Raw genomic sequence first — 13,820 nt, forward strand, 5'->3', positions numbered from 1 at the left:
GTTGCAGGAGACATGTTTGTTTTCTCTTAAGCACAGAAGCTATTTTCGAACCTTTGCTGTAATAATTCACTACTGAAGATGCTGACGCTCTAGGATCTATGAAAAAATATTAAATATAAAAATCATTTAAAATTCCAATGGATCTACATATATACCAATTCTGATCATATATCGAGGGCTTCTTCAAAGGCATGTCATTATATTGCGGTTCTTTTAATTTGTCTTCATTAAAGAAGCCTACATGTGCTAGTGAAAGAATCCTGGAAAGAGAATTCCCACGTTATCACACTGAGAGGGAGAGATTTACTAGCTATTTAACGGTTCCCTTATTGCAAAAAGACAATGTTAACCTCATTAAACAACAGGAAAAAGAAAAGATTCTTATTTTTGCTTAAGAGGTTTTCATAGGTTAATTAATTTCAATATCTTTCACTTTGTAGGATGCTTTTGACTGAAGATCTCAGACAATGTCAAAATGGTGCCTTCCTTAGCCTTATAATTTTAATCAGATGAATGGTACAAATTTTCCAAATTTGTACTACACGGCATTAGTGTGAGAAAGGTTTTGTGTGTTTATAGCTCTTCTCTTCTCTTTAGTGCTACAACACTTCTTACAATTACAAATATTTTCTTTAGGAATTTGTTTAAGGTATTTTGTGTTCAGAGGTTAAACGAACTGATAAGATGGATCTGATATAGGTCTTTTTAATCCGAGTCTCTTAAAGAATAGCCTTGTCTATATTTAGGTGAGTTCCCATTGAGATCTAATTGCAAACTTCCACATATATTTTATTGTGATTTTACATGATCAGATTGTCATGAATTAGAATTTATCTTTCCCTGCGTAGCAATTGGGTTCCCAGGCATTCCCTGAGGCTTCTTGAAAGAAGCCATAAACACTCTGTGTAGAAATTAAAGACAAACTGCCAACAGTAAAAATAAAGTTTAATCAGAGAATAAAAATCTGCGAAGATAAAGCTGAAGAGAAGACATTTTAATATGAGATTAAAAATGAACAAACTGTTGCATTATACAAAGTTGAATTGTTACCAAAACTGTAACAAATAATGATCAAAACTTGTGTTGCTAAAATTCAGACTTCCTTTTTTTTTTCTTTTACATTCTAAAGCTGGTAAAATCATTATATTTCAATAGACAGATTCTGATCTGAACTAATGACGAGATTTCCGTGCAGCTACTTTGAATTTATCCTGTTATAGAGATCAGAATCTGGCCCCGAGAGTCTAACAAAATTAAGTACAGCAATGAAATTGACACCAGTAAAAAGTGGGAAAAAAAGTTACCTACTGTAATTCCTATAACTGGGCAATATCTTGCTGTGCTATTACTCATCATGCTCCTAGTTGAAGACAGGATATTCTCATGGATGAGCTGTTAAATTGAAAAAGCAATGATGTTAATCCAAAATTCAAGACCACTGAAAAGGGAACAAACCTGTTAGAATCATTGTATGAGTATGTCATTACCATTCACATTTTTTCTCTTTGCAGTTTGCTATTCCACAAGACACCCCTGAACTTGCTGCTTTTTTATATAATTCCACAATTTCTCATTACATCAGAAGAAGGGATGTCACAGTGGCAGAACCTCACAGGAAAAACTCTGCAAAAATATTGGTGAGCTATCTAAAAATTATAAACTGGGACTATGCATACAGTATATCAAGGTGGCTGTTGCTTGACTGCAATTTTTTTACAGACTTCCAAATTTTTTCTAAGTGATTTTTAACCTCTGAGTTTAAAATATTGATTATTACATATCACCATGCCACAGGTTAGCGATTTTGATCGACAGATTTTAACATTAAAGATCATGCATGCCAAATTCCTGGCTTTCTTACTCCTGGCTGTTTGCAGACAAACCTCTGTGGTCATGCAATGGCACACTTGTCAATCACAGAGAAATTCATCACAGATTTAGAGAATGGGCCCCTCTTCCACACATTAAATTTCAGATTCTGACTTTTGAACGGTAGGTCTCTTCTTGTTAACTTGACTCCTAGCACTCTGGCTTTTGCATAAAGAGTAGCTCACACTTAGAACTAACATTTTCATGTGAAGTAACAGTTCTGACATACAAATACTTTGGAGTATATTTTTTCCCCCCAGTAAGTACTTATATACACAAGGAAAGGTAGGACTCTTTCCCCTTACAGTACCACAAGCAAGGCAAATGGGACAGGTCACTGCATTTTTAACATTCCAGACAATGCTGGAGCAAGAGCAAAGATCTCTCTCCCAGGAAAATAGTTCTGATTAGTCAGTCTGGTACCTGGGTATCTGGACTTGGCTGTATTTTCAGAAGGTTGTTTTTTTTCCATTCCTGCATTCAGTCTTTAGTATATCATCTTTAGTATAATTCAGCATTGTGGGTATCAGCTCCCCTTGCCCAGAGGCTGTGTTCAAATTCGGTGGCCTTGAGGTCAGTTGTGGGATTCATGCAGTCAGTGCTTTCCATCTGTTTTTACAAACCTTGGGCGGAGTTTTTTTCATGCTTTCCAGTCTCTTATTAAGCTGTTTACTGCAAGCTCATGTTCGAATTCCTTGACATCACTAGAATTTGGTAGGAAGAAAAGAACCTCACAGACCTAGGTATTCTGGAGTAATGGAATAATTATTCTGCTTCTGAAAGTTAATTTGGCAATTTTTCTAACAGGAAGAAGATAGCATCTGAAAGTAATGAATACCATAATGTTATTAAGAACAAAATCACAGATAAACCCATTTTAAACAATAATCGCTGTTGATTCCTATGTAATTCTTTCATCAACTTAATGCCCTGGGAAGAATCTGATTCCACTGGGGCTGAAGGAAAAATGCCTGGGCTTTCGAAGACATACGAGTCAATACCACGGAACACTTAATCCATTCTTCAGTAATACCTTAATGATCAGCTATCTTTCTCAGTGATTAGGCTCATATGCTGCCAACATAAAAATTCCTGCAGCAACTGAAGAAAGTGGTTAACAAAGTTCTTATGTACTGCGTCTGCATCTTAAAATACAAAGCAGGCGTTTTTCAGCTGCTTGATGTAGACAGACAGTATTTAGCTGAGTACTTAGTAATGGAAAATTGATGCTGTGAGGAGCAGTCTCCTAGTACAACACGCTTTTGATAAGCTCAAATTAGGATAGGATTTGGTACAGTGCTTACCACGGGATGTATAGCAGGACTTTTCCAGGATGGGCGTAGAAAAGCAATATGTCATTTCTTCAGTTAGAAACGTGCCCCACTTCTATGTGCCTTCATCATTGCCTACTACAGATCCAGAAAAATTAATATTTTTTTTGACACATTGGAAGTATACATGGAAAGCGAATGTTGCTCTGGAAAATGACTCATTGGCCAAAGGTAATTCTTTGTTAAAATTTGTATTTTTTTGGTCAGAAATTTTAAGTAATTTTCATTTTCATCAAAGCATTTCCACAGAGAGGAAAAATGTTCTGAGAACCTCTTCCTGTATTTATACTGTTTATTAAACATTTAATTTCTCTTCCATTAGTTCTAATGTTACAGTTTTTTGAAAATCACTACAGGCTAAATGCATTACTAAGAAAACTAGAAATATGTGTTCAGGTTCTAAAATGTCAGCCAAAAGTAGACTTTTTGCATGCTAATGATTTATTTTGTTAATATGTGTTTTTGGCCACTATGATTAATGAAAACAACTTTCATCCTTCTTGCAATGTAAATAAATCTGTTTGGAGGATGTTTAAATATGAAAAGCCAAATAAACAGATACTTTGAAATATTCATTTCAAAAAGAGATTTATAGTTGCAAATTCCAGGGTTTACAGTTTCATTTTCAGACAGATTTAGAAAACAGTGATTAAGCATATGGCTTCTGCTTAACTTGTGATAAGACAGAGGTTTGTGGAGAAAGCTGTCTGTAAAGATACAGGATTCCTTAAGGGTGTTTTCATATATATTACATACATCACCATCTCATTTTCTGAAGTATGGGCTTTGGTAGGGAATATAATTCTCCTGAGGGAATATACTTGCGAGAACTTAGCTTTGCTTTTGAGGTCTCAAGATGTTCTGTCATGAGTGTCAATAAAGCATCTGTACAGGAAGGATTCTCTGCTTTGTTATAAAAATGTGAATTAATCAAAACCTCAGTCTTCCTCTTGAATCAAACCAAAGCTTTTCAGGTAAAAGCCCAGTTGTGTGTATGAAGCTGTACATATTTTTACACACACTTCTAATAATTTTTCTATGAGATCTTTCTTCCTTTTTGCACCCCAAACAACTGCGTAATTTCTGTGGTTACCACATGAGACTCTGCTCCTTCCCTTCAGTGGCTCTAGTCAGCTTTTAACCTTTTTTGTGACATTCTCATGGCAGACTTTAACACAGTATATAATTTTGAGTTACATTGCTTGGCTTTTGCCTTCAACTCTGTATGTGAGCCAGAATCACTGCTCATCAGGAACATTTCATGGACATCAAGTTTCAAGTAGAGCAACTAATGAATCTCAGCAAATGTTCTGGCCGCTATAATGTAAACATCAGTAAGAAAACAGGGAGAGTTAGAAGAGGGGAAAGATTTAGGAACATAAATAAAGACTTCAGGCACAGAGAACAGGAAAAAAAAGTGTTAAAATCACAACATGACTGATAGATGAAGACAAAGCACATGCTTCAAAGGATTGATAAGTACCTGGACATTTTAAGAGTTCTTCAGAACAGATATTGTTGAAAATTAGTACTTTTATTTTCATTACTACAGGTAAGTGGTTGTATTCACTGGTGGTGCAAAAAGAATCTCCCCCTTGGTTTATAGTTCTTACAGTGACTCACGGGGTATCTCTTGTATATTAGATGAAATCACTGGTTTCAGACTACTTAGCTCTTTAAGCAAAGTTGATTTGTTTTGCTAATTTGTAGCACTTAAAAATTATTATATACATTTTTAAAGCATAGGTATGACTTCCCTTTATTTTGTACACAGAACTGTACAAATGTGAAGTGTATCCTAATTTCCTGCACTGTGGGACAACTGGAAAGAGGGAAGAGTGCAGCGCTAAAAATCAGGTCCCGGCTATGGGCCCAAACATTCCTGGAGGTAATGCACACAAAAATCTCCTTCTATACACAAAGACCTCTGCATCTTTTATTTGACTAGATATTTAAGAATACAAATGAGGAAATTAAGTGGGCCAAATGCAAATCCTTTTTTGTTATTATTTTCTTTGAAGATAACATCTTATTTGTTCCTGTTCAGGTCGCATACATGCTGCTTACTTTTCTTTTTCTCACTATCACTCCTTCTTTAATTTGTGTTCTGAATCTTACCTGAAAATTCCAAGATTATTTTTAAACACCTTTCCTGGTTTTGTTTCTGCTTTCCTGGACTGGACCAAGTCAACAATCTCTTAGGTCTCTCTGATGTGCTCTGCATTCATCACATCTTTCCTGATGAAAGGTTTTTCTTGGAGCCAAACAGTATATGGTGTACACTGTGTCCAGCTTAAAAATTCGTTGTTATTCACTGTCCATTGATCTATGGAAGAGTAATATGTACCAAGCTCATATAACATACAACACTGATGTAGTGACAATCTGTGTCTCACCACTAAAAAGAAGGGACAGTGCAGACCATGGGAAAAAAGGAACTTCTTTTTGCAAATTCTTGCATTTCCAACTTCATCTGCTCCCAGAGTTGTATTTGCACTGCATGAGGCAGAGGGATTGCACTGTGACCTGTTACCTCACAGCTGGCCATGTGTCTGTAGTACTATGTGACTGTCATATCTTTAACACTGGGCAGTATTAAGCTCCTCACACCTTTTAAGATAATTTCTCCCTTTCCTCAAATGTGAAAGCAGATAAAAGAAATTCTTTCTCACTTAACTCACTTTTCTGGAGAAACAAGAGAGCAGGTGGGACAGTATTTACAGAAAGTTGAATGCCAGCTCAATAGCTAACCATTGTTGCTCCAAATCCACAATGGGAGCATACTTTGGGGGTTACGGGTCTCTCTTAGTGTAATGGGACTATGACTACAGGTGAGATTTTTCTACCTATCTGTCAGGACATGTGGTTCTGTTTCTTCTGCAACAGCTATTAGCACCATTATGACTGAGGAGAGCATAGAACTATCTGGCCTTGCTTGAGAGAAAGTGATTTCTGTCTAGCTCAGTAACAAAGGACATACTTTCGGATACTAAGAGAATTAATTCCTGATTTGTCAGTACACTTTCTTTCTGTTAAGAATCAATCCCAAGAAACATTCATATCCTTTCTTCAGTTCCCTTACACAAATACAATGATTTTAAGAGGAGGCATATTTAGCAAAGGTGTCTGAAAGGCTAGACTGTGTGTACTTCATTTAGGTTTTCTTAGTGAGTCATCTTCTAGTGGGGAAAAAAAGGGCAGGCTCCAGTTCAAATTTGAGCCCAAAAGCTTGCCAGCTTGGATCTCTCTCTGGCCTTCCAAATCTGGGTAGCTGGGATGGACACCTTCTGGTGTAAGCTTCTGCAAAGGTCTTAGAAAATTTTGCACAGAAAATGCCGGTAGGTAAGCGTCTCTGCACTCACAGGAAAAATACATATATTGGAAATATAATGGGAATTTTATTCCAATTTTTTCTAATTCCAGTAAGAGACTGTTTGACGTTTGCGTACTGTTAAGTTCAGTTAAGAACTTAACTGCACTGGTTCACTGTTCCTAACACATAGAGACAGGCAGAGAGGCAGAAATATTATCCTTGGCTGGAACAGTCTGTGATAATTTTTGACCACTGCAGTTTGCATGCAATATCACAGTGAAACTTCCCCATGTTCTTCACCAAGCAAGAGATAAGGCTTAGCTCCCTTAGCTAACTACCATGCTGGGAAATGTACTTGACGCATTTCACACCCAATCAAGTCTTTCTGTTCATCATTCTGCTGGTGAAATATAATTAAGTCTGTAAGGGACAAAACCAAGGTCTTGTGAAAAAACAAACACATAAATGAAACCCCTTGCACAGATCCTTAGATGCCAATTTTCTAGGCTATTTACAGTTATTTCAGTGGGAAATAGCCTTATAAAAGTTTTTCTAAGTCCAGTTTAGTATGTAACAAGAAATAACTGTAAGAGATTAAAGCTAAACAAATTTAATGAGAAACAGAGAGTGTTTCTCTGAGTTTTTGGTGGTGACAGAGGATGTATAACAGTTGGAACAAACTAGCTACAGAAGATATGAAGTCTCCTTTTCTTAGTGACTCTTAATAAAGGCAGAATCTGTTTCTAGAATATAAGCTTAGTTAGACTGACTTAGGTTCAGAACAAGGATAACTACATGAAATTCAGTGTCATGTTTAATGCCGGAGCTGTGGGACTCATCTTACCTAATTTTAGTCATCTGAAAGTTAGGTGCCAAAGCTAGTTGCCTAATTCTGTGGCCAGTGACAAGACAGAGAGGTATCTTCAGGGTATGCTTTATCCAGCTGATGTGAAACACCTTCTCTGCCCACCTTCTGATCTGGATGGTGGAGAAGGGTCAAAGCTGTGCCTTGGGACACGGATGTGTGGAAACCCACCAGGCAACGCCAGTGCTGCAGTCCCTTTAGCTCCTCCTTGCTCCTTAATAAATCCTGCTTGCTATGCCTGCACCTCCATTCACTTGGTGAGCTCAAGGCAGAGGTAGTGCCAGGCACCAGTGGTGCCTGGCAACAGGACAAGAGGTAACGGGCACAAACTTGAACATAAGAAGTTCCACCTAAACATGAGGAGGAACTTCTTTACTTTGAGGGTGGCAGAGCACTGGAACAGGCTGCCCAGAGAGGTGGTGGAGTCTCCGTCTCTGGAGACATTCAAAACCCGCCTGGACGCGTTCCTGTGCAACCTGCTGTAGGTAACCCTGCTCTGGCAGGGGGATTGGACTAGATGATCTCCAGAGGTCCCTTCCAACCCCGACCATTCTGTGATTCTGTGGAACCTTACACCAGCCCGTGGGCAGGGGCAAGGATGTAGACTTGCCAGGGGCCATCCTGTTGACTCCCTAGGTGCAGAGACCTCATGGCAAACACTCCTACAAGTACATCTTTTGCTTACTCCACTGTCCTTACATACCCTTATCCTTACAAGGCTTGTTGTGGGCTGCGATTTTACCTTTTATCTGTATCCTTAGGAAACATTTCTGTTTCCTTTGAATAGTAACTTGCAAGCCTTGTAAAAGCTCAGCAAACTCCACTTAAAGCAACAGGATTTTTTTCTAAGTAAAAAAGGTAGTCCCCAGAGAACTGTTGCATCCTCCCATTTATGTCTAAGAAGCTGCCAGAATAACATGACCCCTGCTTCACGTGTAAACTTAGATATTGAGAAGAGAGAGAGAGCAAATAGTGTGATGGGATCTGGTTGCCTTCCTCCCACTCACTTCAAAACAGTTCCCTTTTTCACAGCCCCTTTTAGAAGTAACAGTTATACAGCCATCGTCATAAAAGACTGTAGAGCACAATTAGTTTCCTAAAAAGGGCATAATTGGCCCTTAGCAAGCCTGTAAACTGCTAGTTCCTAAGGATATTCCAGAAGTAAACTGAAGTATGCCTAAAAAACAACTGCTATTAGCAAGGCTGAAATCTGTAGATTCAAACTGAGGATGAAAATACAGTAAAAATAATCAGGATGTGGTAATTCCAAACCGGGAAGGACTGTTCAAGGGCCAGAGTGAACCCCACAGTCATGGTTTTGTAAAGAAACTTAGAGGAAAAGTTGCTGTTTCTACAGCAACATCCCAGACTCTTTTGCACATGCAATTAATGTACAAACTTTTCATAAGCTAAAGAAAGCAGGATAATGGTGACATACAACATTGCTTAATGTATTATAATCTAAATGAAGATACAGTCATCTGCAGAAGAAATTGTTTGTGCTTATTAAAGCTGAGAACATGCTGTCATTCTGTATTTTCTTCTTATAGATATGCTAATGCAGACCTGAGAAGAATTTGAAAGTGATTGATGAATGCTAGGATGAAATAATTCATGTTTCTCATTGAAGTTATATGGATCAGCGTGTATATTTTGTTGCCACAGAAGATCAGTCACGTATTGAGTGACTCCTTCCTCTTCCACTTAGTTTAACTGACAACAGCTGACCCCTTTGCCTCTTAACAGTTGTAATCTGTCACCTTAAAACCCAAACTCCCATAACAAATAACAGTTAAATGACGTGCCATGATTAGACATGTTTGAGTAAATAAAGCAGCCCGAATTTCCCAACCAGCCAACAAAGATAGAGACAGACGTTGTGCAAAGGCCAAGAAGAATCAGACTTTTTTGGATTAACTTCAAAGTCTGGCTGTAAATATGAACCCTCTAGTAAAGCTGACTTTTGGATTCAGACTTGCTGATCAAGCAAATAATAGCCTTATTCGTGCAAAAGAGAAACAACCTTATATGGTTACGTTACGTTGTGTTCTGTTAGGCCTCTATTATGTCCCCATTTGTCTAATCATGGTATTTCTGAGTCATCAGAGGGAGATCCAAGGGGATCTTGCCCAGTATTCTTTGATGGGTACTTTTTAATATAAGACTTAGGAGTTGGCTAGTAAAACATCTGTTTTGAAAATGTGTTTCTAAATGATGAATCTGTACCATCTGTCTGATTTGCGACATCCTTCCAGGCTCCAAGCTCTTTGGACACTTATAGTACTGTGGGAAGTGGAACTCAGCTCATTCTTGACTATTATTTCAGCCTGTATTGAAAGTTCCTCACAATGATAAAAATCTCCTTCTGGGAGAGCCTGGGGAGGCAGTAAAGAAAACAGAGAGGGTGTGCAAGGTTCCCAAGAGGTTTGAAGTTTATTTTATTTTATTTTAATGTTACTGACTATAATTGTATTATTTCTCTCTTGACTTTTAGACAGATACAGGTATTCGAATTTGGCACCCCTGACTGCATGAACTTTAATACCTAGAAGGGAGAAAAATCTAATTTAAATCTGAGAAAGCTGAGAAGCAACAGAAACATCGCAGCCACACTGTAATCAGGTGCTCCCTTAGTACACAAAGCCTTGTTTTGGCTTCTCTGTTAAATACTTATTATTTCAGTGTTTCTGAACATGCACTGCTCCCATTTCTTTTTAGCTGCCTAAAAATGGAAATATATGCTTGACATAATGAAGGTGATGAGCGCTGCAACACCCACATCTTAAGTGCCTGACCCCAGACTGGTATCCAAAACCTGAAAATAAACACTCAGTCTCCCTATCCAGCATATGGAGACAATGAGGTGCCTCAGACAAATTGACTTGCACTAACCATCAGGGTGGTGCATGAGGGCTATCCCTTGTCAGGAGGATAGGCACACAAATAAGAATTAAGTGGGAATATTTCCACCCTTTCAGAAGGCAGAATCCAAAAATTACTCAGGAGGTACCTATAGCATTAGTTGAAAGACTTAAAGAGGTCTTTGTTTATTCAAAATTCAGTGGCAGAAGCTAGAGCTGGCAGTCTAGTGATTAGAGAATTCATGACTGAAAGAAGTTAATTCAATTCCTTCTTCAACTTGAGAAACCCCATATCCCTGCTTTATAGAAGGATGATTTTCCCTTCTGCTGAAGCTGAACCTCTACAAGGACATAAAAAGAAATTGAGATGTCTGGAAGGGTATAGAAAATGAGATAGAGCCTGATGTAATACCTTGGGTTTTGAGCCATCAGCTAGACGTCCTCCCAGTCCTCTCATCGTGCTTTGCCTTCATTGCCTGGCACCTGGAGCTATCATCACTGTTAAAGTGCATGCTCTAATTGTACTTTCTTGATGAGAAATTTTGTTGGGAATCTCCACATTTTACTACTGGTGAACTCAGAGACTCTTTTTAGCGTGGTAGAAATTCTCTAGGCCAGGTAACGCTTTCGGGACAAGGATTCCGTTTAGCTGCACAAAGGCCATTGGAGGCAGAATGCAGATAACCAGTGCAGTGGGGCCACACAGACTATCCTCTGTGCAGCACACGTGTGTTTCAGAGGCTTGGAAGTCAGAACAGAGGTGACACTGGTGTAGGTGGTCCAAGACAAGCAAGAGATCTAGCTCTTGTACAGGCTCCTTTATTCAATCATTTTTCCCCCTCTCCTCTTTACTATGGGAGCAATTACTCCATCTGTAAGTGGGATATGACCCCGAGGAACAATAGTTTCTATCTTCAGCATCCCCCAGCACAGAACCTCTTTCCGTGTCCAGTGGAAAACACCTTAGTCAAGGGAAGCCTGCTTAGTCTTTTCAAAGCATTATTCTGCAGCCAGCCTAAATTCCCTCTCTGTGGATGGAAGTGGGGAAGCATCAGAAAAATTCGTCAGAGAGATATCTTGTTCTCTCATTAACTGACATATATAAGTCATATATGAATGTTTAAGTAGATGATTTTAATTCAGACTGAGAATTAAAAGCCATAAATTTGATGCACTGCCCTGCAAGCCACATGTAATAACAAAAGGAGGAAGTCATCAAAGAAATTTGCCTTTACGTCAAACAACTGTTGTTATTTGAAAAAACAAAATAAGTAAAAAAGAAAACTGTGTGTGGCCGAAAATACTGTATTATAGTGGATTTGGTTGTTTGTGTGGAATGAAGGCTAGAAAGAAAGAGTCCTTGGCACTGGACTGAACTAGCTGGATGTTTTTTTGGGTGTGGGCTAGTTTTGTTTTCATTCGTTGTTATTTAAAATAATGTCAAAATGTTGACAAGAGCAGAACATGAGATTCTTGCTAGATGTGCTAAAGTATAGGTAATGTCAGGTGTATGAAGAAACAAACATCTTAAATCGATAACCATTAAGATCTGTATATTAAAATGTTCTGAAATCACAACAAAATATCTGCCTGTATTATAATGTAAAATAGTCTGTTTAAATGAATGTAAAAGATAAAACATGTGGAGTGTAAGAAGTTAATGACAGAGATGAGGATGTGTTGATTTTCAGGAGTTGTGTTGTCTTTGGTCACAGATACATTTGGGTGGACATACCCTCTTGTTATAAATAGCACAAGTACTTTTTGACCACGCACAGGGTCATACATACATTTTTTAACAAATTAATACAGGAACAAACAGCTGTATGACCTCTACTCTCAGCATTTATGTCAGCTACTCTATTTATTGGCAGTAGTTCAGGGTTTTGGAGGTATGGGTCAAAGAAAGCAAGCTAATGAATTCCCAAAGCCTATATTTAAAAGGTAACACCATATTGCTTACCCTCTTGTCTCTAAAATATGCCAGACTCCAGCAGACATGAAGAGAAACAAGTTTTAATCAAGCAAGGCCAATATTATAACAGCACTGAACTCCATATGCAACAGACGTTAAGTTCTGGGGGGAAAATTCCACCGCAACATGCAGCTTGCAATAGAGAAAGCACATACCCTTCAGATTGGGTGGCTTCGCTGGGCTACATCTAGACAGAAAAAAAGTATTTCAGAGGTTGAACAATGCTCCATAGAGGCTATGGAACAAAGTCATTCTCTGGGTAGACTGGGGAGTCTCTCCAGTAAACTCGTCAAACCTGCAGAAGAACAATGACCTGTCAGATTTCTTTAAGCTGATGAAAGTTTTGTTCCTCCCACCCTCAGTCTAGCTCCCTGTGGGACAGATTTGTCCCTGCATTTTAGTCTGTTCTCTGACCAGGATGCCTCCATGTGCCCTAAAGATGCTTTGGGGAGACATCAGGTCTTTGCTTGAGTTTCCTGCAGAAACCACCAGCGTTCCACTGGAGCCTAGAGAACTCTCCTTCAAATTGTCCAAGATTTTCCAGCACTTTCCACATTATTTCTGTTTGTCTCAATTGTACTTAGGGAAACACAGAACTGAATATTTATTGGGAACACTTTCCTTCACTTCTGGATGCTTCTGTGTCTCGCAACTGTTAAAGAAAACAAAGGCTTCAGTTCAAAAATCTCTTTGTTAAACAAAAGTGTGTAGAGAGAGAGAAGCCTTAATAAATACCCCAGCAGGGATCTACCACCCAAGCAACACAAGGGATGGCCATGTTTTGCCTACTTACCAGGATATTGGCAAACTACTGTCTCAGCGATGCACACAAGAGCAGGCTCTGCTTGTTCTAGCACAAAGGGAAGCTCAAAAGGCCAGTGTAGCTGGGTCTGGGCCTACCTACTGTTGGCCATTAGGCACTGACATTCACAAATGCCAAATTCCTTCTTCCCCTTCCTCTGAGCCATAATGAAGTCCTCAGCTTGAATTGCAAACCACAGGTCCTGCTCCTTCCAGTAAACACTGAATATTTAAACGTGCGCTATTTAAAAAATTATATTGTAAAGAAATGCTGTTTCTCACAAATGACTTGAGAATTATAAATGAGGCTGTAGGAGAGACAGCTGCCTGTATCTCCAAGGTGTTGGTACAAGTAAAAATCCTGTTTGCAGCTGATGCTGGCCACAGTCATTGTTTTAATGCCCTTTGCCACAAACACATAATTCTGTGAATGCGGACAATAGTCTCTAGTTTTTTAAATTCTCCATTCCTGTAAAGCGATGGAGATGTGCAGCGTTTCCAGGAGCCCAATGAAGGGTTGAGGAGAGTTGATAGCTGTGGGCACAACCCAAGGTTATTAACCCCAGCCAAGGATTAATCCACAGGAAGTGCCCTCCTCTGATGTTCTTATTGCTGATATAAACTGAAGATTAAATAAGCCATGTGTAGTGGGTGAAAGGATTTATTTTTCTATGAGTGCTGTGTTTCCTTTATACGATGTTTCAAGAGAGTTAATGCCTTTACTGTACTTTAGCCAATCAGGCTGCATGTCTAATGTCTACTTCTTTAATAATATAACATATCCTGCTCTCTCCATTACAGATTA

General features: G+C 38.7%; 1 protein-coding gene across 1 annotated transcript in view; it reads left to right on the plus strand.

Moving 5' to 3' along the window:
- ITGA8 (integrin subunit alpha 8) overlaps positions 1–13,820 on the plus strand; it is a 120,397-nt gene that overhangs the window by 85,853 nt on the left and 20,724 nt on the right. Inside the window, exons 26-27 of the mRNA XM_074574578.1 lie at positions 1,512–1,637; positions 4,975–5,088. Coding sequence (XP_074430679.1) covers positions 1,512–1,637; positions 4,975–5,088 — 240 coding nt within the window. The remainder of the gene's footprint in view (positions 1–1,511; positions 1,638–4,974; positions 5,089–13,820) is intronic.

Source organism: Larus michahellis, chromosome 2 (assembly GCF_964199755.1).
Source record: "Larus michahellis chromosome 2, bLarMic1.1, whole genome shotgun sequence".
Lineage (NCBI taxonomy): Eukaryota > Metazoa > Chordata > Aves > Charadriiformes > Laridae > Larus > Larus michahellis.